At 39.4% G+C, this 26,903-nt stretch overlaps 1 protein-coding gene across 1 annotated transcript in view; it reads right to left on the bottom strand.

The window, feature by feature from the left end:
- Positions 1 to 26,903, bottom strand: part of adam22 (ADAM metallopeptidase domain 22) — a gene marked incomplete in the record, with an annotated part of 60,524 nt that overhangs the window by 26,430 nt on the left and 7,191 nt on the right. The window contains 3 exon segments of the mRNA XM_035672334.1: positions 4,098 to 4,161; positions 8,023 to 8,105; positions 13,939 to 14,005. Of these exon segments, the coding sequence (XP_035528227.1) occupies positions 4,098 to 4,161; positions 8,023 to 8,105; positions 13,939 to 14,005 (214 nt within the window).

The following is a 26,903-nucleotide window of genomic DNA, read 5'->3' as shown; positions in this document are numbered from 1 at the left end:
CTAGACCGAACTCCCTTTAACAATATGTGTATATATATGTGTGTGTGTGTGTGTGTGTGTGTGTAGATATATATATACAGTATATATATATGTATATATAATATTTCTTTATATTTTTTGTTTTTTCTTTACAGTCGAAATGTGCTGCAGCACCAAAATCACAGTCACTGCGCCATCAACAAAACACAACACTTCTTACTGTCTCAGTCCTCGCTGAAAGCAAAATAGAAAAGAGCTGTTGGGATGAAGCCACAGTGGCCCTGAGGTGCAGGTGGGGTTGAAAGGTGTCCAAAAAAAGAAGAGGGCTGAACATATGGTGTTTTCTGCACATGCAAGCCAGTATCACACATCCTCACTCCAAATTGTCTGCACGCACATGCAAACACTTATGCACTCAAGAAGTGCAAGATTTATCAGATATGTATCGCCCGGGCGGGTACATCACGTTCTTAGCGTGTGAACTTTAATTTTGGCGCTCTGTATGGCTCACAACTGTACTCTACTTGTTCCCACCCTATTTACATAATATGATAAGACACTTTGAGACCAGTTCAGTTGCAGAAGGTGACGAGAGCAGCTTGTTCAGGACACACTTAGCTAATGCCCTGCATAACTTTTTCTGCCTTGGTGGAAGAAGGGCAGATGGATTTACCATATGGCCGACAGGAGTCCTGCCGACTCTCTATCTCAACACACCCCCCATCCCGCCATATTTTTTTTTTTTTATCACTTTAAACTAGATTATAACAGCCGGAATTACTGGTGCATCAAAGGGGCACAAACCCTCTGCATTTAATAACAATACTAACTGATAAAGAGTGATATGTAGCTGTTCCAGGCTATAACAAGACCATGACTGAGCATACAACCTTTTAAAAAGAGAGAGCCCTCTCTCTCCTCTATTTTCTGTGTGTGCTGATACACAGGATACATGCCGAGCACTTAGGTTCTTGCAGCAGACATCTGTGTGTCTGCGTGACGACTTGCAGACCAAGCACACTGTCAAAGAGACAAAGATACATAGACTGAGAGTGATATTGAGAAAGAGATACACCGTGTGGAGCCCAGAGATTCAGAGGGGGCGAGACAGTCAGTGTGGACCATCGCCCACAGGGAGCAGACATCCAGAGCTCAGTGCTGACAAACTGACAGCCACCGTCGGGCTCGAGGGCAGCGCTGTCCCCAGCATTGTTATGCAGACAGGATTTCCCCACCTGACAAGCCAAAACCAATAGTACCAATGGAGCTACATACCAAATATTTTCCAAGAAACATGACAGTATGTATGCTACATTATGGAAAACCATGTTTTATATAATTTATAGTTTCTAGATCTTTGAGCTAAGATCAGGTATTTTACAAAAACTCCAATAATTCACACAGTGCAGTGGTGAAACAGGTATTGAGATGCTTTAACTTACTTGAGCAGAAGTTAAGTTATAGTCCTGCATTCAGAATGTTACTTCAGTGAAATAATATAGTGTTATTCGCAAAAATTACTAATTTATCAAATGTAAAAGTACTCGTGTGAGTATAACAATTTTGTTGGATAGTTTAATCTATAATACATATCTGATAAAATGTTTTGTATGTTAAATCTGCAAAGTAACTAAAGCTGTCAATTATGAAGAATAAAGTAACATAAAATGGGACCACAATATTGTAAAATACTTGATAAAATACTGACAAAATGTACTCACTATAGTTACTTTCCACCACTGCCAATGTGAATACTCAATGATTTTGAAATTTTTTTCCATCTTTTCTATTGTTATTTTTACATAATATATTGTTAAGCAAGATGAAAACAGAAAAAAAAAAATAGGATAGCATAGGTAGCATTTCATGTTCTTCTTCCATTAGGTGCCATTCATTTGAAATGTTGCACATAAACTTATGTTACCTGAAATAATATAAATCGGTTTATAACGTTATGATGAATGTCATTCTTCTGGCTTTGTATTTGTGCAACCAAAACATGTCTTGCTGTAGTTTTAAGATTTGATACGCAGCAGTGTTTGTGTTTGTTATGACACGCATATAAAAACTGAACTGGTGGAGAATCTCTTCCAGTTTTTATGTGCATTTTACGTCAATGTGTCTGTGTGAAAGACCAAAAGAGGCTACTGAGATACTGTATCTCTGAAGACGAGTGCTGCAGCAATATTCCGAGTTAAGATCTCTCTCTCTCTCTCTCTCTCTCTCTCTCTCTCTCTCTTTCATCGCTTGAATAATTCAGTCTCTCCAGAAAACATTGGAGAGGAATGACAGAGAAGAAGAAGAAGCCAGAAAAGGAGGACGTAAAGAAGAAGTGGAAGAAATGAGAGAGCCGAGACAAAAGTGAAATAAACCTAGTGATTGTTATTGTCATTATTTCTCTGTCCTCTATCAATATTTCACATTCAGAAAACTGCTTTCATTAACTCCAAATTTCCTCTCCTCTGTCAGTATTGTATAACTGTGATATAGCAACTGCCATTATAAACTGATTACTCCGTCTTGTTTTACAGTTTCCCTGCAGAAGATACAATGACATGCAATCAAATTACATTTAAATCACCAACAGTGTTTTTCTCTTTTGCTCCACACCACTCTCCTCTGTGTACCTGCCTCCTTCCCGTCACCCTTTCCTCAGCTGAAATTCCTCTTCTCAACCCTCACCTGATGTCCATCCTCTTCATTTCTTCTCCTGCGCACTTTTTCAACACCGTTGGCACTAAAGCTGTCATATGGGGGATGAATCTTAAGTAGCTCTGTGTGCCAGGCCGCTACTACCCCATGAGTGCACATACACAGTTCCACAGAACACACACACACACACACACACACGGACGCAAACACAGACACAAATCCCTGACCTCTCTTATCTTGTCTCCTTTCGTCCCTGTCTGATTAACACCAGACACACACTTCTTGTGGACGTTTTAATTAGAGCAGAAAGGACACACACACGCAGTATCACCAGCTTGTTCTTTCACTCTCATGCTCAAGGCGCCTTTAGACAATCTCAGATCTGTCCTTTCGTTCCAACCATAATGCCTTTAATTGTTATTATCTAATTGGCTATAGGCTTTTCTGCTGTCTGCAGGCTTTGTAATCCAGCAAATCTCTCTGTCCTGAGACCTGTGTGCCACACTCAGGGTTCATTACAATGACTGGTGTGTGATCTGTAACTGATTCTGGTTTTGTGTTAACCTCCTCTCAGGACAATAACTGACCCCTGTATGAATCCAGAATACCAGGAAAACTACTCTCACTTGTCATCTGCTGCACACACAGTCCTGTTGCATAGTGATTTACAGGCAGGGTTACGTGTACCCCAGAGGGTACTTCTGTTGCTGCCAGGAGGTACATTGAAATATTGTGGAGTAGCTCAGCTAATTTGAAAAATCAGCAATCCTAATATGTGTTAAGAAGGAAAACAAATACACAAAGATTACAAATTAACATCAAGAGGGATTTGGCAAATTGGCAAATCAAAATATAAGTACCAAAGTACCAAGTACACATGATGCAGAATGGCCCATTTAAGAATTATGTATATTATGTTATTGGATTGCAATTATTGTTTCATGAATGTCAATCAACACTGGAAGGCAGTCATAGTATTGTAATCTGTATAAACACCCTGCATACATTCCTTAACAATTATTCCCATTATTAATTATCTTTTATCTGCTGATTATTTTCTTGTTTACTCAATTAATTGTTTTGTCTTTCAATGTCAGAAATAGTGAAATACGCATGTTATCATCTCACACCCCATTTGATGTATTTTATTTGACATGCCAAACATAATCAGTTTAATTAATATTAAGTTAATTATCTGTTCATCAACTAATCGATCGGTTGACTAATGGTAGGGTTTAATATCCTTTTGGAAGATGTCAGGTGATGATGATGAAGAGTGTGTGGGTATATGAAACCAAAACGTTTGCGAACCGCTGCTATAACAAGTTCTCTGACCACAGAAAACTCAACAGGGCTGAGAGGCAGCTGGACGTGAAAAGATGGAAGGAGAGATAACTAATAAACCCTCCCTGAGATGAGCCATCACTAGCTCCTACAGCACATACATTTCCATGTAGAGTACTTACATCGCTGCTGCCCTGTCCTCCAGGTTCAATCATGTAGGTGTGATTGCCATCGAAAAACATCCCACTGAAAAAGAGAAGGGGGAGAGAGGAGAGCACACATCAGCACCAGTTTCTGTTGCTTTATTCAACACTAAATGGAATAATGCATCTGAATTCAACTCCTCCTCAGCTATCAGTGTGATATATTAGCCATTTTAGTGCTTGCCCAAAAAGGGTTTATTGTATTATTGGAGCATTTGTCAGAATAATAACTGTAATGCACTCCTACAAGGTGCAGTTTTTGACAGAATCCTCCGCTGCCCTGACTGCTGTATTTGCCATATATGTAGCTTAGGAAAGGGTTGGAGGATGATGTGAAACAAAAGGTCATCCAATCATTTGAAAGATTTCCCCCCACGCAGCATAACTTAAAGGTCACTCACTGTAAGGATTTTATCTCTGGAACAATGACTAAGAGTTTGCACTGGTTGACCACAAGCGGCAATGACAAAGATGTCTTTGAAAGGTGAACGTTTTAGTAGAAAATTGCTGCATATCATTACGGTCCTCTCTAACATGTAATGAAAGACATAATGATGCACTTTCACTCACTGTGCTCTTAAAAACTCTAAATACATTCATCGCATAAAGGAACAAGAGAAAAGAGGCAACCACACACCCGCGTTATTTTGACCAAGCAATCATTTTAAAAAGTCAGAGATCAATTTCTCATTCAGCAGCTGGGTGAAGGTCTACTTGTCTCCTCTCGCCTGCGCTAAAACCGGACATCATCCGTTAATTAACCTTATCTGAAGCTTTTAGGAGATTGGTCGGGTCAAATTGTAAAGTCAGTCTTTCATTTCCAGCTGTCCCTTTCTGGCTTTCAACACACAGAATTCACCTTCAAAACACTCTTCATCCTGGTCCAACATTGCACTTGCACAACAGATTATACACAGAAAAAGCCAAAGAAAACACAGCCTAGCATATGTTGGTGTATGTTGGTGTGTATTGCTTGCCTTTTTGTGCTGTTTGTGTTCTACTTGGTCACTTTTATTTTCCCTGTGCTGTTTTGTAATCAACATACGTGGTGGTCACATTACTGTTGGTTGATTCTTTTGTTGCCATTTTCACTTTGAAGTTGACACTGCTAGTGTTTTTCGATTATCCACGGTTTGTCTCAATATAGCCTTTCTGCTGCCCCCAAGTGGCCAAAAAATCTGCTATTAAAGGTTTAGGATTTAGAAACAAAGTCTAATTTTGCACTAGTACATCCAAAGTATCCCAGAGGAAGATTATTGTTATTCTAAATTAAAAGCTCAGTATTTGAACTTTCTGGGAAATGAGAAGTGTTCAGGCTGATCATTTCTTAATACGTTTGAGAATTTACTAAAACAGGAGCCTGAGTCAATGCTTAACCATCTACAGCTCATTTGATGGATGAAGCAGAGAGCACTATCCCTCTGTATACAGTTAATACCCTATTGCATCATAAGGTAAAGTATGTGTGTGTGTGTGTCTGTGTGTGTGTGTGTGTGTGTGTGTGTGCCTGTGCGTATACAAGAAAGAGACAGAGAAAGCGTAGAGCAGGATGTATATTATGGTAAATACCTGACTCAGCATATGGGAAATACTCTCCCTTTAATGTCTTACCCCCTGACACCACTATGCACTCTGTAACTCCCTCCCTCTCACTCTCTCCCTCTCACCCTCGTAGACACACACAAGTGTGTGCAGGACATACAATGGGTGTGTCTCTATCTCCTTTATAACATCAGGTTATGTATTTCTTCACACATTAACAAAAGTAATTCAAAGGAATTCTACTTTTATTAATAATACTACTACAACTTCTAATACCATTGCAACAAATGCTAAAAATGAGCATGACAGCAATTTTACAATGTGCTACACTAACTAACATTAGGACTAATTAACAGTCACATTTCGAGCTTTAGCCATATTAGAAATAACAGCTGTCTGCAGGAGACATTTTCAACCTTGTCTGTCACATTATATCCTATTCTCTACATATGAGACTGTACTGTAACATATTTACCTCGTTTGGGTTTGATTAATTCATGCCCTAGTTTTCATTATGTTGTGTGCGCCGTTACATAATTTCTTGTGCTGACAAACATGTTGCCATAATCACATGAAATATGCAAACGTTATTAAAAGCCTGAGTTTAGTTTAGCTTATTCAGCAATCTGATTACCTTAACTAACAGATCTTACTTCCTGCACTAATTATTTGGTTAATTTAGCCTGGCATTATGTTGAAGGAGGATATATTGGATTGAATTGAGTTTTGATAATGCACAATGGAAAATGGATAATAATGCTTTCAGAAACAAGTGGGATAATTAGATGAAATAGTGTATACTGTCAACAATGTGCAGATGTGAATAGTGTTACATCCTCTCTGCTGTTATAGCAAAAGACTTCATAAAGCTTAGATCTCTCCATTGGCACAACTCAAACCATTAAACTAAAACTACCTGTTCTACCTACCACACTCCTCTCTGTTATTCAATAAAAAGATGCCCAATCATTACAACTGAACATTAACTAACACAGTCCTCGGGATCCAAACACTACCAAGGATGATGAATCACACCATGAATATAAGGATTACTGTTTATGAATGAGCAGAATCAGACTGACAAGGAGCGCTTCTTCTAGCACCGTTTTCTTTTCTAGTTTACAGATACATGCTATTATTTCAGATTTGGTTATTATTTCTTTCTTTTAGGGTTGACCCCAAATAGTAAACTGTTAGTCATGAGAAGAGTTGAAGGATAGTCACAGAAAAACAAAAACAACGTCAAACTCCTTTTGGGAGCTGCACCGTGACACTAGGACTTAAGTATCAGGGGATCGTTGCAACAGGGACCTTTTCTTTTGTAACACAGTACTAGCTGCTGTCACTAGCTAGTTAGTGGTCCTATTAGCTGCCTGTACCCTGACTGCGAGCTCAAAGTACCAGAAGGTTTACACCACTAGAACAGAACCAGAGCCGGAGTAGGATGAGCAGGCAACAAAGCTGGGCTCAGCAGCCTCCCAGTGACGACAACCGGGACCAACACAGCCTCTGACACATTCAGAATCATTACCACTTTTCCCATTATCATTTAACAGGCAGCTGTTCAAATATTTATATTTAAATAATTTCATTAATATCATAAACATCCAACGACAAGTTGACTAATGGTTTTAACTAACAACTACTAGTCCCCTAGGAAAATCTTTAGTCAGAGATAGCCCTCTCTTACTGTAACTTTTTAAGACACCTAAATAATTAAAGTTATAAAAAACTGCCAGCACTATGTGTTAAATATACGCTATAGTGTGGCCAAAGCAGTGTTCACAGTTTTGGGAGAATACTGTTTCCTTTCAGGAAATGTGAATAAGAGACGGTGAAAAAATTTAATACATGCGCATGTGTTATACTTAATTATTCACAGGTGCCTTTTTATGCAAGTTTTGTATTGTCAGCACACAATGACAAATCCAGTACCACATAATACATGTTTACCCAGCAAGATGGCCACTCTCTCCCTTCTCTGCATATAAAAAGCATACACACACACGCACATATACTAAACCATAACACGCATATGCAGTGTACATGCATTCCTCCAGCAGGCCTTGTTTCTGACCCCTCTCTCTGACAGAGCACTGCGTTAGAGCACAAACTCTAAAAATACCAACACCAGGAAGAGAAGAGAAAAGAAGAAGACGTCTGAGCAGCACCTGTCTGAGTGAATGATTGTGTAACGAAAAATGCAGAGAGACAGAGATGGGCCGGCTAAAACTAATTACATTGACCTAATGGATAAATGGGAGCAAGGCACAGGACCTGTACACACACAGAGGCAGCAATGTTGGCTGGGAAAACACACACATATGCACACACATAAAGGACACATAATATTTGTACTTACTGCAATCCATGACAGGTTGAGAGAGCCACAAAGGAGTGAGGGATGTCTCTGACCTTCCCCTGGTAGTAGCAGTGCTCTCCTCCCTGTGAGCAAAACACAAACACTCACAGATTAAGATCATACACATGGCTGCCTCCTAAAACGTTTCACACACTTGAGCGAAATATTCCTCTTGCTGCTTTGATTCCCATATTCCATCAGGAAATGAGTTCAGAGCGATCAATCACACAGAATTCATTTGCTAACACATGCAAGTGTATGATTTGGTGTAGATATGTGCATGTACGTGTACTGTTTCTCTGTCTGTTTATTTGTGTGGTACTTTGCACTTTGATCTTAACCCAATCACATACTACCATCTGTGTGTTAACTGCTCTGTAACTTCTCTTTCCTCTGTCCCAACTTCTACCCACAATAGGAAGTCATAGCATCACGTTACACTTTTTCCATCTCGGTCACCGCTCGCCGTCAAACACTCAAACTCATAGTCTTCACCCTCTATCTTCATCTATCTATCTATATGTGTGTGTGTGTGTGTATGTGCTTCTTCCCCTCTCTGCAAGTGTAAACACACATTCATTTTCTATAGACGTGTATGATGTCTAAGTGTCTAAGTGCTCTGCAGGCCATCTCTTCCTGGTCCATTTCTCGCTGCCTAACAGCCATTAGGCAGGAAGCCGGCCTCCCTGAGGAAACGCAGCTTTTATAAGAGGATCAATTTCTGCTCTACAGTCTGATGCTGTGCACGGCAACGCACTGCTTTATCCACTCCAGCTCTCTCTGTGGACTTCCCAATCTACGCCTCTCAATCTAAACTCTTATGGGTTTGTGTAAGGATGCATGTATGTATGTATGTATGCATTTCTTGTTGTTGTTAAGCTATATGGCCAAAAGTATGTGAAAACCTGAACTTGCATTATCATGAAGGCTTTCCATAAAACTGTGGGAACTGGCTGCAGGAATTTGCTCCCATTCAGCCACAAGAACATCAGTGAGGTCTGTCCCTTATTATGGGCCTTCCAGTGCATCCTGAAAGTGTTGGATGGGTTTGAGGTCATGGTTCTGTACGGGAGAGCTAAATTCTTCCACTTTAAACTTGGAAAACCATTTCTACCAGTTATATAGACATGTTGAGACATTAAACTGTTGCCATAAAGATGGAAGCACACAGTGTCTAAATATTATATATGCATTGAGATTTTCCTTACAATTTAACATTTTGGGAAATACAGTTATTCAATTTCCTTTTCCTTTTCCTTTCCTAACTATCTAACAACTACTACTAACTAACAACTAGCATGTCTGTGTGCTAAGCACAGAGCTGGAGTCAGCAGATGGTTAGCTTAGCTTAGCGTTAAGAGTGGAAACAGCTAACCTGGCTCCGTCCAAAGGTAACAAAATGTGCCCACCAGCTCACCAATTACTACATTATATCTTCTTTGACGTCAATAGGTTGCTGAACTCCAGAAAGTTTTACACTTTGTTTTTGTATGTAATAAACAAAGGAGATGTAATGTTTTAATTAGTGAGCTTTAAAGCTGTTGGTAGGCAGATTTTGTTTCTTCTCCACAGTTGTTTCCCCTTGCTTCTAGTCTTTCCTCTCATAAATGTTTAGTAATACAAATGTGTGTTTGTGTGTGTGTGTGTGTGTGTGTGTGTGTCAAATTCTTCCAAAGTTGTTATTGAATTATTGGAGTGCAATTGTATCAGTCATGCTGAGTTTGATTTCTTTTTTGTTGTTTTACGGTTCTCTGCTCTCACTCACAGTTCCAATTATGTAACTCTAAGCTATTATTTGTGACTCTGAGTCTTATAGGACGAAGGAAACAAGCTATGCACTTGAGGCGTGTATCATATTAACCCAGACTCTCTCTTACTCAATTTCCACAATATTACATCCAAGAATTAACAAATAAGATTAATGGGAAAATATACACTACAATGACAGAGATAAAACATATGAATGAGACAAAAAAAGTTGGGTAGATAAACCTAAATGGAGCTACAGATAGAGAGAGAGAGGTTGGGTAAAGAGACATAGAGCGAAAGTGAAATGAAGAGACCGAGAGGGCTATTTATAAGCGGTGCTGTGCTCTACTATCCAAGCGTCTCTCCTCCCCCTGTCGCCCTGAACCTTCTGCTCCACTTCTCATCAAAGCAAGAAACACCCAAAACCCAGTGCAGTGGGTACATCCTCAGTGTGTGTGTGTGTGTGTGTGTGTATAGGTGTGTGCGTGAGTGTGTTGCTAAATTGGTCTGATCTGTGATCTCCTTAGACCCATATAAGAGGCATTAATCATCTAATCTGGACACAACAATGCACAATGAAAAGGTCGAGGTCAGACAGTTGGTAAACAAGTAGGACACTCTGCCCTCTGAGCGTCTGAGCGAGTACATTAACTAGATAATGAATAGGAATAAGAAAATTACACAAATATATATATATTATTCTACAATTCATGAGACAGAAAGTGTGGATGTGTGGATGATGGAGTTTGTGCATGTACAGTATTCACACTTGATGTACCACAAGGATTCAGCCTATCCCCACCTCCCACTCATACAGATATGACAAAATACTCCATGAAACAAACTTTTATCAGCTGTCAAACATTTTGTAGCACTATTTCTTGAAGTACTGATGTATCCATACTACATATTTAGAAATTATATGATGGGAGTTTCCATATTAAGGCCAATAGATTCACTCACTGTAAAATCAGATAAGTTCATTTAACTCAAAACCCTGCTGAAATTGATTACATTAAAATCTTTAGGTAACACAAACTACATTCTTTAGGTTAAAAAATATTCTTGATTAAGATGCTTTTACTAGTAATTTATGTGGCACTAACTTAGTTTAGTAAGTTACAGAAACATTTCTGATTAATAACTTTTAAGTTGGTATCTTGTTTTTAAAAATTTGAGAAAATGAATATACAAAAAATACAAAATGTAGTTAGTTTTTCTTAAAAAATTAGTTAAATTAATTTATTTGGTTGTACAGTGCTTTATAAACAAACACTTACTAAATAAGTACTAAATTACTCATTCAGATATATAATTTATCCAGCATGCAAAGTTTCAAACAGCACATGGTGTTTAAATTGAGTCTAAATTTATTCTAACTTGTTTGTACTGTTTTCTACTTGCTTGGTTGTATTGTTTGATTTAAACTGTTAGGAGTGTGGTAACTTCATTATTTATTTATATTTTAACTACAGCTTCAGTTCGTTTTCATTTGTCAGTTTTTAGCAGTGTTGGGACTATGGGTGCTGTTATGATAACCCTAGCACATTTACAGTGACATTTTTAAAACGTCAATGCTGATTAATGTGCATTGTACCCTGCATAAAAACAAATAATAAAAATGTGTTTCATTAATGTGATGAACTACCTTGATTTGTCAGGTCTTTCTTTGATAAATTGGCCAGAAAGAGACGTTCCTTTCTGATGTTTCAACCGATTTTCCATAATATATATCATGTATATATAGTATACTGATGTGGAAATATAAAATTATATATACAGTGATGGAGGACTTTATCCATACCTCCAATCCATAAAACAGTAAGTAAGTTCGATCCCTTTACTCTTATGGGACACAGAGAGACTGAGCTTTCCATCTACAAATCAATGCAATTGAGGAAAATGTTCAGAATCATTGTTCAGCACAAAACAACAGTCAGCGTTTAAGTAAAAATTATGTTACATATGTCTAACAAAAAAATTCAATGAATTGCTAAAAAAATTGGGTTTGTCTCTTTTATCCTTTCAGCATTTTCTTTTTACAATAATTACTCACATTCTTCATTATAGACAGCTGTAGCATAATGTTAGCTTTATTTGAACAGAGGAATGTGTTTTTGTGCTGAACAAGGATTTGGCATTTGTCCTGCATTCATTGGAATAAACTAACTGTGGACAAACACATTTAACCGTATGTGTTACTTCTACTACCTACATGAACAGAGGGGATTCTGGGGTACAGCAGCAGCTGTGTTATGATGGCTGACATTTCGACCTCTGTGAGCAGAGTAACAAACAGGAGCTTGTCTCATATTAACCTTCCTGAACAGCATCCATTAATAAAGATGCAAAGTGCCTCTTACTCTTTCCACTATTTAAAATGGAAAGTACGGGAATAGACTGCAGACAGAATTCATTCTGGATATTCATCTACAAGGTGAATTAATTCACACAGAGAGATCTCTTTATAATAAGTTCCATAATTACAAGTGACTATATCATAGAATATGTGGTGTAATAATTTGGATAATTCTCTATAAAGTATCTAATATCTCACTAATCTGCTGCTTAGCTGAGTAAATCCTGACCATTATAATCCCCCCACTTACAGTATATGATGTGACACAACGCCTTAGTGGGTGTCCTGTAACTGAAGTCCAGATTTCAGAGGATTATCACAGCAATCTTAATTTCATGTTCGTTGAAGGTTTGGACCACAGCTACCGATCTACTTTGGTCCTCTGAAATCTAAGCTGAACAAAGACCGGATGGCTGGACGGGTTGTGATTTCTCTGTGTGTGCAAAGTAACACATTGATTAACCAATAAAGAGCTCAGGGAGGGAGAAGAACCTGTAACGTCTACAGGAAATTGCAGCTAAACAACACACAGCTGAGAACGAATCTTCAGTGGAGCCGATATATTCACGCTCCTTTTAGCTCAGCTTTTGGTCTTCACTAATCTGGCTCTAAATTTTTGACTATGTTTACCAGCTAGTCCCTAACTTTGTTTGTCTGCTGTTTGGTGCTGATTAAGTCGTTTACAGCCTGTTTCTTATAACTTTTTCACTGAAAACATCTGCCTGCTGATATATTATCACCTTATAAAGTGCCAGCACACTTTGAACAACATTACAATTGATTTGAAATTATGTTTCTGGGCACCTGTCACCTAAAGTTACTTTCCACCGTGTGGTTGACATGGTTGACTAGCACTACTTGCTCTTTTTTGTTTTTTCAAAAGGCACTTTGATAACACTGCAGAACACTGATTCCCGCACAAAACCCTGCATTTTTAACTAGCCATCAATAGCAACCAAATTTTTTTCCTTCACTCAAAAAAGGCAGCCCACCGAACCACACCATGTCAACTAACAAAGATCAGACAAATCAAGAACACCATCCCTTCATATCCTCCCTTATAAGAGTTGCAGCTCCTTTTTGTGTGCGTAGTTAGTGTGGATGAGCGAAAGAGAGCTATCTACTATTCAAAGTACTATCTACAGTAGAACATGAAGTAGAGACCAAAAACAAGTTGAGCCCTACCATTTAGAGGAAATACGGCTTAAGTGAAATATTCACTATTCTTTTAGCTCTCTTTTGGTCTCCACCTACAAAAAAAGTTATTTAGCTGCTACATGCTCCTTTATGTTCACCAGCTAGTTGCTAACTTCATAGCATGCCTGAATAATGCTAATGAGAGCAGAGAGAGTGAATCAAAACAGTAAAGTTGAGGAAACAGTGATAATTCTCTGTGGGTGTGTCACTACGAGTCACACATTTCACATTACACATGGTCATTTGATGCATTGCTGATATAAAATATAGATTACAGCAGATATAAGAATGTGTTTAAATTGTACAGATTGTATTTGAACCTGCCAGAGATCTGATTACAGTCCAGATCACCTCCAGATGTGTTTTGGCTGATCCAATTGTAATTTAAATGCAAGTTTAAAGTGTTCTGCATGCATTTACACCTCATGTTATCATCCGTTTATTCTTATCCACATACCCAGACACAGATGGCATGGTAATACCAGGGGTAAATGGGGTCCTAATGTCAAGACCAGGGAACCACAAAGACCCTGTGGCCTGCATTGTACTGCAAATAGTCTAATAGTGAAGGCGTGTGTGAGCATGAGGAGAGATGATTCGCAGAATCTTACATTGGTGACGACAGTCTTCCCTTTTTCTGACAAATGCCTCTCCACGTACCCTGAAGACAGCAGATCACTGGGAACAGAGAGGAAAGAAAAAAGAGAATTAAAGTCAGGAAATTTGTGATTTTCATTCAAGTGTCACTCAGTTATACAAGTGTGCCTGTATTTTATGGGAGGATTGTAATTCTGTCTTGGCAGCACAGAGCTTCAGAGCATCAGCCTGGCTAATTATGACCAGCGTACAGGGACAAGGCTATTTCCAGCACACAAACTCACACAAACAATTATACAAATCCAGCCTTCGAGCAAATGTCTGGTGTGTAAGTGTATGTGTCTATCCGAGGAATGAAGGACAAGTGAAGGTCAGTAAAGAGTAAAAGAAGCGACACAGGCAGAATGGGAAGGATGCAGGCAATAAATTGAGAGAGCAAGGAAGAGAAAGACTGGCATAAATAAGAGGAAATCAGTCTGGGTGTGCTTTCTCAGCAGAGCTAGACCCAAGAATCCCAATGGAGATACACACTGCAGGTCCAATCTGAGACAGAGATGTATGAGCTATAGTGCACACAAAGCCCAACACACACACACACAGGAATGCGGCATATGAATGGGGATTTATCCCTTCTTCATCCTATTTAAAAATAGTATTAGCCTCTTCTCACAAATAGGTGACCTGAACACGCACACACACACACACACACACACACACATAAAGACAAGGCAGTGCAGGAATGGGCTTTTATTTGTTATATATACACTGTGCAGTGAGCAGTGCCAACGCCAACAGTAATCTGAGGTGTGTATACAGAAAAACACACACAAACATACACAATGCAACTGCTAAGAACAAATAAAGCCAACCTTGCACTAGAAGAAAGCAGCATGAACATCAAGCAGTACAATCAGCATAACAAACTCATTTTTATCAGATTAAACAGAGTTCACATTTGCTGAATCAGGAGCCTTGAAATACTTTCCAAAACAACTAAATTACTGGCAGGACTGCTATTTATCAGTCAGAGTGCAGGAATGGACACAAAAATGTGCAACTGAAACAGTGACTTGGCGGTATCTGTGCAGGCCACTTGCCACCCTGAACCAGAGAGCCATCAATCAACTCCAACTTCCTGTCAAGATCCAGACATCAACAAGAGACAAGTAGGCGGGATGAATTTTCATCTTGTTCACTCACCAAACAAGCCGGCCTCTTTTTCAGTGTCACATAAAATGTTTGAGCGTACAGTGACGGAGGGAAAATGTGGGTGAAAGTGAGAGGAGAGCTGCATTATTTTTTACCAAACAATGCACATGTATAAATTGAACACGAAATACATTATGCCACTCCATTAATTAAAATATATACAAATAAAGATAAAAACTGCATTCATGAGGAAAAAATACATAAAACTATGAATTAATCATTCAAAAGAGAAGAAAAAATCTGTGTTTAGTGTTTTAACATTATAGTTCTCATTATTTTTAATAACTCTCCTATTTACAATAAAAACTATCTGGAGATGACATCTAGAATTTTTGTTGTGCTGAAGAAAAGAAAAAAGTTATGACAAATGTTGGAAAACTTTACATAGCCTTCGAACTGCAATGATTAATCATTTAGTTTATCGACAGAAATTAATATGTAAATATTTTGATAGTGGCTTCATCTTTTAAGTAATTTTTCAAGCTGATTGCCAAACATTTTATGACTTCAGGTTCTCAATCATGACAATGTACCGCTTACATCACTGTACAATGAATATTTTTGTCGTCAGACAAAATGCGAAATTTGATGTAGTCTCCGAAAGATGAGAAGAAGAAGCTAAGAAGCTTAGCTTATCATAGAGACTGGCAACGGGGAAACTGTCCAAAAGCAAGTAAATTGTAATGCAAACACATTGTTACCTCAACCTCAAGGTGATGACTTTGAAAAAGAACATGTAAACAAATAGGATAACATAACAAGTTTTTGTGGCCTTTGGACTGAGCCAGGGTAGCTGTCTCCACGGTTACAGCTAAGCTAAGCTAACCAGCTGCCCGCAGTAGGTCCACATATTAGAGTGGTATCAATCTTCTCTTTGAACTCTGAGCAAAAAGAAAAACAAGGGTATTTCCCAAAATGTTGACTTAGTTGACACATTTGTTGATTTTTGTAAAATTCAGATTGCTGTGTAATGTGTGTCTAAGTCAGTCTCATCATGGACCAGCTCTAGGTATTAATACTCATTTTTCATATCTTTCACTTCAAAAACGGTGATATCTTTGACAAGAGGACGACGGACCAGAACCAGAAGAAGAAGAAAAAGAAGAAGAAAAATCTGTTACTGAGTCATAACGAGGCAGATGGCAGCAAATTGTTTTGCTTTTGAAGTCAGACACATCATGTGTTTTTCAAATATTAACTGAGATTTCCTTCATGAATTATAAGTTTTCCAATGTATACCATTTATTATTTGAATGAAACCCCTGACATCAGTATACACACACACACACGCACACACACACACAGGTGAAGGAGGCTGCTCTCTAAGATGACTAATGGGCATTTTGCTACAGCAATAAAAAAAACATGCAGGGAAAGAGGAGAGAGAGAGTGAGGTAAAATGGAAAGAGGGAGAGAATGGCTGTCAAGAGGGAGTAATGAGACAAGGGGAAAAGAAAGAGGCAGTAAAACTTAAAGAGAGGCAGACACAAGGTGTGAATACAGAGCTCAGGACCCTAACAGATTTCCCATCATGCACTGCAACAAAGCTCTATCCTGAAGAACGTCTACAGCACGTGTAAAAGGCAACCCCCATTGTACACTCTTCACACCCTCCAACCTCAGGTCACACATCACCTCCAACTTACAACAACATCCCGCAAATTAAACACTCCACGACTCTTGAGACGCGAGTAACATTTCATCAACATTTCGCATCAAAAGGACCGCCGTCAAAATATTCATACGCTCCTGTGATGAAGACGTTCGGTGTGTGTGTGTGTGTGTGTGTGTGTGTGTGAGTCCCTGGGTCACAGTTGCGTGCTGTTAGCCTTTGTTCTGCTGGGATGTGTGTTTAAGATTCAGAGCTTGTGATCTTTATCCAGCCCCACGCTGAGCACAGACAGGGGGGAACAAGCGAGGAGCATACTGAGGCAGCAAGGCAGACACACGGGCCTCTAATGGAGGACGCTGATAACAGATTTCAGCTTTAATTGTTGGGGGATTTAAATAATTTATTTGACAAAGACGCAAACGCAGCCTCGACCCCATCCCCCAACACTGACACACACACAGAAACGTAGAGAGATCTCTCCATCAATACATACAGCCCCGCCTCTTCCTGTTAACGTGCATACACACTTATATGTGAGTGACCTCTTTGTAGCTTCACTCTGATATGGAACAACAAACACAGAAATACAAACCAGACTCTCATGCGCTGTTTGCATGTGGTTTATCTCCCTGCTGCCAACGTTCAACATAAATGATGATCAGAGGGGGGCGGTTTGTAAAGCCGAGGACTCCATTAACAAGAATAAACAGAAAAAAAGACATGAAGGAAAACAGAAATAGAAGCAACTTTCTTGAATATAATAATATATGAAGATTGAAGTAACAGATTTATGGTATCTCATGTCAGACATATTTGTGTGGCATATGGTACCTAAAGGTGTCAGTGAAGACCAGATGTGTGGCTAAAACAGGCCAAGGGAACAGCACCCGCATCTCTTGCTCATTTTGTGTCCTATTCAGTGTTTGCTAATCTCATTCTCTCAGTTCAGCGCTTTTTTAAATAGTCTGCTTATCCTCAACTACACTGGAAGAGAGTTTTCTTGGCTAAGTCACCGCGGCAACATCTGTTTGAAAGCTAGGGTCCAGCTGTCAATCAGCCTTGGAGGAGATTTCGGAGGTGGATCCACAGGCGCTCTACTTTCAGCTTACCACATTTCATACAGCGATTTCCATATAATCACATCCCTCTGTCGCTTTCTCTACACTTTAATGTCAGCCACACACACACACACAGAAAGAGTTCGAGCTGGGAAAAAGTTGCACTGAAAAGACTTTATTAAGTGAGTCTTGAGGAGGTAAAAACTGACTGAAGCAGTGAGAAGTGGCACTGAGTCCATCTGGCCGTCAGTCACATCAAACGTCATCCGTCCTTTAAAGCATTTTGTTGTGAGTTGCTCTGGGTGAATACATCTGCTATGGCAACCCAGTTTGATCTCCTGAGGTGAATCATTCATACACACAAACACACACACACACACACTTAAAGTTTCCGTGCGGTCTAAAATTCCTCTCACGATCCGTGTCGCCTGGCACCACTATGGCACTGGGATGAAAAACAGCACAAAAAGGACCGATTGGCAGGACTAATGTTTATGTGTGTGAGTGTGAGCGGATTGGCACAAGTGTTGGGGGTAGCAGGCTTTTCATGGCTTTCACACATGCCAATCTAGCTGCTTTCAAACTCCTTTCAGACTCCTCTTAATACACCCAACATCCCAAAACACACAAACACAAGCACACGTGAAAAAATTAAATATTTAATCATCCATGCGTCCATATAAATCTGCACACAAGCACAGTAGTCATCAAATGAACTTCTGCTCCATTAAGGATTTTTGCTATTTAACCCTATAATAAAAAGGGCACCACCACACAAAGGACTGAACATGTGCTGTGTCAGGCGTCCATAATGAGGATGGGGGATTGCTGAGGAGAAAAGAGGAAGGAAAAGGTGGTGGTGGGGTGGGGGGGTGCAGCAAGATGGAAAGGTGGCTAAGAGAAATTAAGACGTGAAAAGGAGTGAAGGAGAAATCAGAGGGAGGGGGTGGAGGTTTCCCTTTGAGAAAAGCTGCAGCTGCTTTCACCTGCACCCACCACCCCCTTCTCTCTAGCCTCACCCACCCTCCCACTGAGGCCTCATTAAAGGTCTCCAGGCTATAATTCATTCTCTCTCCAATCACTTATCAGACATGCAATTCCACCAGCATACTCACAGGGATCCCTCCACTCATTGCACAGGGAATACACAAACAAGAAATATTGATGCAGAGCTAAAAAAGGAAGAATCCAACACAAAAGCTTATATTCCTGTTCCCTGCAGTCTTGGGTCCATTATGCAGTTGCGTCTATGGCATGCAACATACAGGCCAAAAAGAATTGACTCCTGAATTATGCAGTGGCTGAGGATGTTGTGGGCACGAAGGAGAACATGCTGATCTGTATCTGTGACAACATGTGGATTGTTAGTGAACTCCAAGCCATGTAAACAGGGTCAGTAGAGACACAGAGACAGACTTTTGGAGCCTTGTACACTGGGGACCAACGTGTTTACTTTTTATGTTCAACTGATAAGATGACTCACTTTCATGCAATGTGTTTCTGGGTGAATTTGCTCTCCATTTATCCACCGACTCCATCAGATTTTGTGCAGTGGTAAATTTTTTTAAATAGTTAATCTCCTGACAGTAACCCATACTTTCAATTGATTTTTATTCAGCATGACGGAGGAAAAGGAGTAATCTATGAGAGACAATAGTCTTTAGAGAGGCATTAGTATCTGTTCCTGCTGAGAGAACAACAGAGTCTTTCCTTCTGTCCCCGTCTTGAGTGAGAGTCGGCTCCTGGATCTCTCTTTGTCTCCACTAATCCTACATACTGAGTCGAGACGGCTCGACAGAAGAGTGGGGGGAACAGAGGGATGGTATGATATAGCATAAAAGGGAAGGCCAGTAATTCAATGCTAGACATCCTGCAAAGTCTACAAACTCAAACCCTGCCGTTAAAAGATTAACACTCACACTCTAAGGATACAGTGTCAACTAATTTGGTTCAGACTGAAATATATAACAGCTATTAAATGGATTTCCATTGAATTATGTCTATGTAAAGGTGAATTGTAATAAGAATTTAAATGTGTACACCGCTTTGGTTTATGGCCAAATATCTGCAAACCTATCCCATCAGCTTCAGTTGCACAAATGTTAGTGTGCTAACAAGCTCAACTAAGATGGTATCATGGTCACATTATACAGTATCTGCTAAACATGTCATGTTAGCATGCTGATGTTAGCATTTAGCTCAAAGCACTGCTGTGGCTGCTAGCATGGATGCAGGCTCTTAATTCCTGCTTTTAAGTCCATTTTAAACAACACTCGCATGTACACTTGTGCATTAAAGCAGTGTTTGGATCCAGGATCCATCCCCAAGATCCAGTCCAAATGTTAGTGATAGGTAACAAAATCCACAGTCCTCGTTTTCAACAAAAATTTAATCTAAAGTTCAGCTAAAGCTAATATGAAGCTTAAGCAGTCTGAATTAGACAAATCAAGTCGGGATCTTTCAGTTCAAAATTCCCTCTTTTTGTGTCCTTGGACAGATTGCTGAGCTGCGATGGAGAGATAGTGAAAAAAATAACTGCCACTTTGGAAGACAGCCACTTGATTTGTCTCTCTCAGCATGCTGAAGCCTCATGTGAACTTTTCTTCATTGTGAAAAACATTTTTGCACAGAACAAGGAATGTGGATTTTTTCCTAGCCATCCTTTACATTGGAATAGCACAAGAGGGGATCTCCTAATAAGCAGTATGAACACAAGGAATTCTACAGTGACCAAAACAGCTTTAATGTCCCTCCAGGACGTTGATTTCACAACAATTAACACAGATTTGACCAATCCCTGTGAATTCTGCATGATCTTGCTATTTTGTCAATCATTGTAGTTTCCCACAACTTCCACCAATCATAGCAGTTGCATTTTACTGCTGAAAACTTAAATAAAGCATTTTAGGCCGCAACAGTCGAAAAAAAAACTAGCAAAACCCTGGAAGGACTGATATACATATATATATGTGAGTTTTGTTTAAAAAACAGACTTGAAAAATATGTACCTGTTCTTTAATCTTAACTTAACAAAGTCCTGCAGGACTTCAGAAGTGTAACACTACCTCAAATAACATTCATGCTGCTATTTGTTCTTCTAAATTAACCCTGCTCACCTCCATAAAATTAATCTGTATCCACCTTCCTGACACACACCACAAACTCTGCAAAACACACAGAGATACACACAAACATGCACTCACTCACTCCCTTATAAACCTGGACATATTGTATATTCACCGTCCTGGATGTGACGCTGAGCCACTTAGCAAACATAGTCTGTAATAAACTGTTTGTCAGTCCTGCATTTGCTCACAGACACACTCACAAACATAATTCCCAATGTGATAGATAAAGTGTGTGCGTGTGTGTCAGATCAGAGAAAGATGCCCTGCCTGAAGCAAGAGAAAAAGAAGAAGAAAGTAGGAGATATGGTGGAAACAGGGGAGAAGAGGAGAGAAGAGGAGAGGAGAAGAGAGGACTATTTTCTTTTTAGGGTACTCCTTTCAAGTACCTACCTCCCTCGAGCATGCACACACACTAACACACACCCCACTGTATCTCTCCCTATCTCCTGCACTTACTCAACCCACCCACTAAGACTCAAGGGTGCATGAAGGACATCCACACATCCCTCTCTGTCCTCTTCATCCTTAACTATTTCTTTCTCTCTCCACCTCTCTCTCTTTCTCTCCCTCTCGTTCTCTCTCTATCACACACCCTCTCCCGTCTCTGTGTTTTTCTCATTAAGTCCGCAGTAAATCAGATCACGCCTCTCTGCAATAAATTACAGACCTGGGAACAGAGGAGGAGAGACAGAAATGGAGGTGGAAAAGGAGGAGAATAGTGGAGTTGGGCTGTAGCGATGTCAGGATGCAGGGAGCAAGACACGGGTGGATGATTAATTATCTTGGAATGGGACATGAGAGAGAGTTAAATCATATATATGTGGAGATGTAAGGCTGCATGCACATGTACGTACAAGCGACACGCACATAAATACACATATGCACACACACACACACACACACACACACACAGATAACACCACAGCATCAGCGCCCTTTACGGTCCAAGGCAGCCAAACGATTTTAGGGATCAAATGGCCAATGTCACAAAGTCAGACAAAGTCACGAAGTCAACATGAACATGACATCAGCTGAATGGCATTTTGATGCACTTATTTGTCCTAAAAGTGAACAAGAGATTACTGTTGGGTAAAAAATACTTTTAGAGCCAGCCACTCCTCCCACTATGTTGCTCAAAAGCAAGTAGGAGGAGATATTTTGGTCGTCCATCTTTTCCAGAAAAAAGTCCCACTCATTTCATACAAAGACCCTGATAGATGACTGGCATTTAGAGCACTTCCAAGGCTTGGATGGACAATAAACTCATCAATGCACACACAATGTTAAAAAATATCTGGTTCTTTGATAACAGAAAAATATAAATAATAATAGAAACATAAAACTAATGTATTGCTGCAACACACAGTAAGCTAGTTGAGCTACCTGTGGTGTATGTGGTGGTGTCAAGTCATATGACCTCTTGTTTACAGATTTGAGAAATTAATAATTGTGAACCCTGTCAGGAATTAGACCTTTGACTTGAGTTACCTACAGCTGATGACAACCACTGGGAGCTAAACGTCCAGTGTGTAGGATAAAGTGCCATCTTTTCTGTAGTTACAGGTTCCATGGAGGCCGCCGTGTTGAACTGTCATGTTTCTACAGTAACCCAGAGCAGACAAACCAAACACTGCCCTTACGCATTTTTCGTGGCCACTGTTGTTCCACCTGCGAGGGAGTTGCAATCTGCAACTACACCACTAGCTGCCACTAAAGCCTACACACTGGACCTTTAAATGTACCCTCTGGAGTTTTTCACCACTAGCAGTAATGTGATTTTTGTTCTTACAATTGGATCCCTGTTTTGTTTGTAATGTGGACGTGGACGAAGGTGAAGTAAAGTGAAGTGAACGTGTTTTGAAGTTTTTCAAGTTTGACACCTAGAGTGATTCTTTTTGTGAGCTCAAATAAGCAAGAGGCTACACATTTCATACTGACAGTAAATGACACACTGATTACAGATTACCAGTGTGTCATTTAGGATAAACCCACAGTTGTCAACAATTATGAAAATAAAGAGGCAAAGAATTAAGGCAAAAAAGTAAAAGTTAGTGCACCTTCAAAGTTAATCCAAAACTTCAAACTCAATGAAAAACTACCAACAAGAGAGAATGTAATTTAAAAAATTGCCTTTCTTTGCCTGATTCTCTTCATTTTCCTCCTCTTAAGTATTGATTCTCCCCTTTTCCATCTGAGCCTCATTTATTTGGATCCAGTCTTGTTATCTCTAATTAAGACAACACTTTACGTGCCTCTTCTGCACCTGAGGCCCAACGAGACGACACACAAAGACTCTGCGGCAGCGGCTTCTCCCGATACACACACACACACACACATCACACACATTCCTGCCCATGCACAGACGCTCCAACACATATGCACACATTCATCACACCACTGGACCATGGGATGTTTGGTTAGCTTCTTGCTTTACATAGGCAGTTAAAGGGACCCCATATTTATAGGAGTGCTCTAAACATTGTCATCACTGGTACACACACACACCCTCCCTTCACAAAGATGAATAATGCATTTAGCATTGCCTGTAATTGACCCTCTGCATTTGCATAAAGCATGTGCTTGCATGCAAGGAAAGCTGACACGACACAGTAGTAGAAATAATAACACACCGAGTGTCTGTCAGTGTCAGAATCACACATGAGGACAGGGAGGGAGAAGCCCTCTTCGCTTAAAATGCTGCTGCAGCAGATTATTTCGTAACACTGAAGAGGTTATTAAACTCTCTAGTCCCAGTTGGACCTGCCCACCTGTTCTTCTCTTAGTCTGTACACACATAATGTCATAAATACACAACCTACACACTGTATGAGCACAAAATCACATAAACATGTTCACTCTGCTTACTATTTACTTATTACTTTCCATTACTATTACTATTACTATCGCAAACACAGACGAAGGACCACACACACAGTCAAGCTATCTTCCAGCTTGCTATTATTTGTTTTCAACAAGCAGTTTGTGGAATATATATTTTCAATACATGTGATAGAATAATAGATTTTCTAATGAATATGTTGACGATACATTAAATAGCAGCTGACGGGAACTAGTCTGGCCAATGTTTTGTTTCAGTGACGCTGAAACAAATGCGTCAGGAGTCCAAGGAAGTTGTAATTTAAAAATGATTTATGTTTATAATCATTTTGAGGGGTGTGGGGATGTTGTATTGAACATCAATCTGATTATTTTATCTAGACGTTTGCATAAATTTGACATACTGTGAAGTAGGTTGACTAATCAAACATTTGGTCTGTAAAATATCAGAAAATAGTTTTTTTTTTTAAATACTGAGGTATTATTATTATTATGAGAAAATAAAAGAAACCACAAATTGTCATATTTAAGAAGCTTGAATAAGAATAAGTTTGAAAAATTACCCTAACCCCTAACCCTAACCTAAACGATTATTGACTAACTGATCTATTATCACAATTGTGGCCAATTAATTATCTGTCAGTCTAATCAAATATTAATTTCAGCTTGAATCACTTATATTTATATATTTTGTAGATTTACATTGTATAATAAATCAACATTAAGACCCAACAATTCCCACCATGAGCAAGCACTTGGCAACAGTGGCAAGGCCATTTTTTAATTTAAGAGGCAGAAACGTCAAAAAGACCCCGACTCTAGGTGTGCGGCCGTCTCTCTTTAATCTTACAGCACCATCTATTATTCAGCGAGAGCAGGTGGGAGGGGCGTGGTAAAAGGGTATAGGGGCATGGCTAAATGGAAAGTGGGTGCAGAGGGAGGGGGCAACCAAGGGTGGAGACGCGTGTGTGTGTTGGGGTAGAGGATGATTAAAAAGAGAGGCAACCCCCCACCCTGTGCACATTTTAAGCTCACTCCAGTCCTATGAATGGTAAATTGTAGCCAGCCGGTGAGATGGAGGAGTAAGAGGAAGACAAAGACAGCGAGGGGGAATAAAGACCCCGTGACCCATCGACCCCGTTCTGACTTCCTCTCTATAGACTGTCACACTTTAGATGGGTGGCTCGTGTCAATGCGGCATGTTGCTAATGAAAGAGCACTACAGCACACACATTAATACCATTAAAAGATTATTCTCACCCTACAGGACACACATTGTGACCAATTTCTTATCTAAACAAAATGTTTCTGTGCAGGTTGTGAGGACAGCAATCTCTCAACTCTCCCTTTTGCACAGTGCACACTGGGATATCCTGAACAGGATAATCAGGTATACTGAATGAATTGTTGGATGGATAGATGGATGGATGGAGGGTCTAAAGGTGGGAAATTATACAAAAAAGGTCACATCTTAAAATAAAATCTAAAGACATATATAAGCAAAAGTGTTTTTGGTTTTTTTAATAATGTGATATAATATAAAATATAAAATGAGTCTTCAGCCACACTCTGTGACGCTTTACTTACAGGTACAACAGTGCTGTGATATAAATGCTAACATCAGCATACTAACTGCATATAATATTTAGCATGTTCACCATCTTAGTTTCACAAAGTGCTGCTGAGGGTGATGAGAATCTCATTAGTTTAAGTTTTAGTTTAAATATTATACTTTATATTATATATATATAAACCATTTTAATGTTGTAAATGTAAATATTTAACAAACAGAAATCTTCACTTTATGGTGGCGCTAGATGAAAAGTCAGTCAGCCTTATCCTCTCTGGGGATCATGAATGTCCGTTTCATGGCAATCTATCCAATAGTCATTGAGATATTTCAGTCTGGATCAAAGTGGCGACCATCTGACAGACACTGCCATCCATGCCTCTAGCATTGCTAAACATGTGTGGGGACAACACACACAAAGTGAAATTTTGACATTTGAAAGTAAGAGCAGTAGATTGAACATTTACATATAACAACCAACATGTGTCCAAAAAGCACATGTGCTTCGAATTCAAAAGACATATGACTTTATAACAAAACGTCTACACTCCTATTATTCACCAAATGACCAAACATTGACTTGAGGCAAAGACTCTGAGACGGCTGCTCGAAGAAGATGATAATAATGATAATACATACCGTAGCACTGAAGCTGAAAAACACACCTTTCATGTTCACTCATGGCAACAATTAAACACAAAAAATACACAGCAATAGAGTCACTCATTAATCAAACTGAGAGAACTCAGTTTTGTTACTGGGAGCCAAAAAACAATGTTGGCCCATTCAGCTAAAATACCTCCCACTCCTGCACCCACAGACACATCAACTGGGTTTATTCTGTCTAACATGAAAGCTATCTGTAAACAAAATCGGTGTGGCTGTCAAGTGGGGGGATCAGTTCACAGAGGAGTGTGGTAGAGGACGGTGATGAGGAGAGAGGAGGGCAGCAGAAGGTTTCTGGGGTGTACTCATTCAGACACAGAGGGAAACTTAAGATTTGCACCCTTGAGGGACAAAAAAATGGGACTGGGATGAAGACATGAATGCATGCAGAGTGACAAAACAAAACATTCCCACAACTTTTCCAATCACCGTACACACACAGCTTTAACTAATGTTTTTTTCATCACCAATTAATCAGTTAATCATTTAAATGCCTAAAATAGGGAATAATGCCTATCACAATTTCTCTTTCCTCTTTTTATTTTTTGACTTGCAAACCAACAAAACGTAAAGACAAAACAAAGCAGTAAATCCTCATATTTGAGAAGCTGGAACCACCCTATTTGTTGGCCTTTTTGCTTGATAAATTGCTTAGCTAATTATCAAAATAGCTGGCAATTAATTTTCTATTGACTAACTACGGAAGCGTATTGCATTCACTTGAAATTTAAATTTTTGGTTTGTTTTTCGGAGTAATTGTTTTCTTTGTCTGTTTTTCGGAGTAATTATTTCTGTTTTTAGGAGTAATTTATTTTTTGGGTAGTTTTTCTAAGTAATTTTTTTTCCTGTTTTTCTGCATTCTTTCCTTTAATGAGAGCTCGATTTAACGGAAACAAAC

The sequence above is a fragment of the Morone saxatilis genome, unplaced genomic scaffold, assembly GCF_004916995.1.
Source record: "Morone saxatilis isolate NCDOM2014 unplaced genomic scaffold, NCSU_SB_2.0 Contig24, whole genome shotgun sequence".
Taxonomy (NCBI): Eukaryota; Metazoa; Chordata; class Actinopteri; family Moronidae; genus Morone; species Morone saxatilis.
The sequence above is the reverse complement of the archived record's forward strand: the minus strand, read 5'-3'. Positions and strand labels throughout refer to the sequence as shown.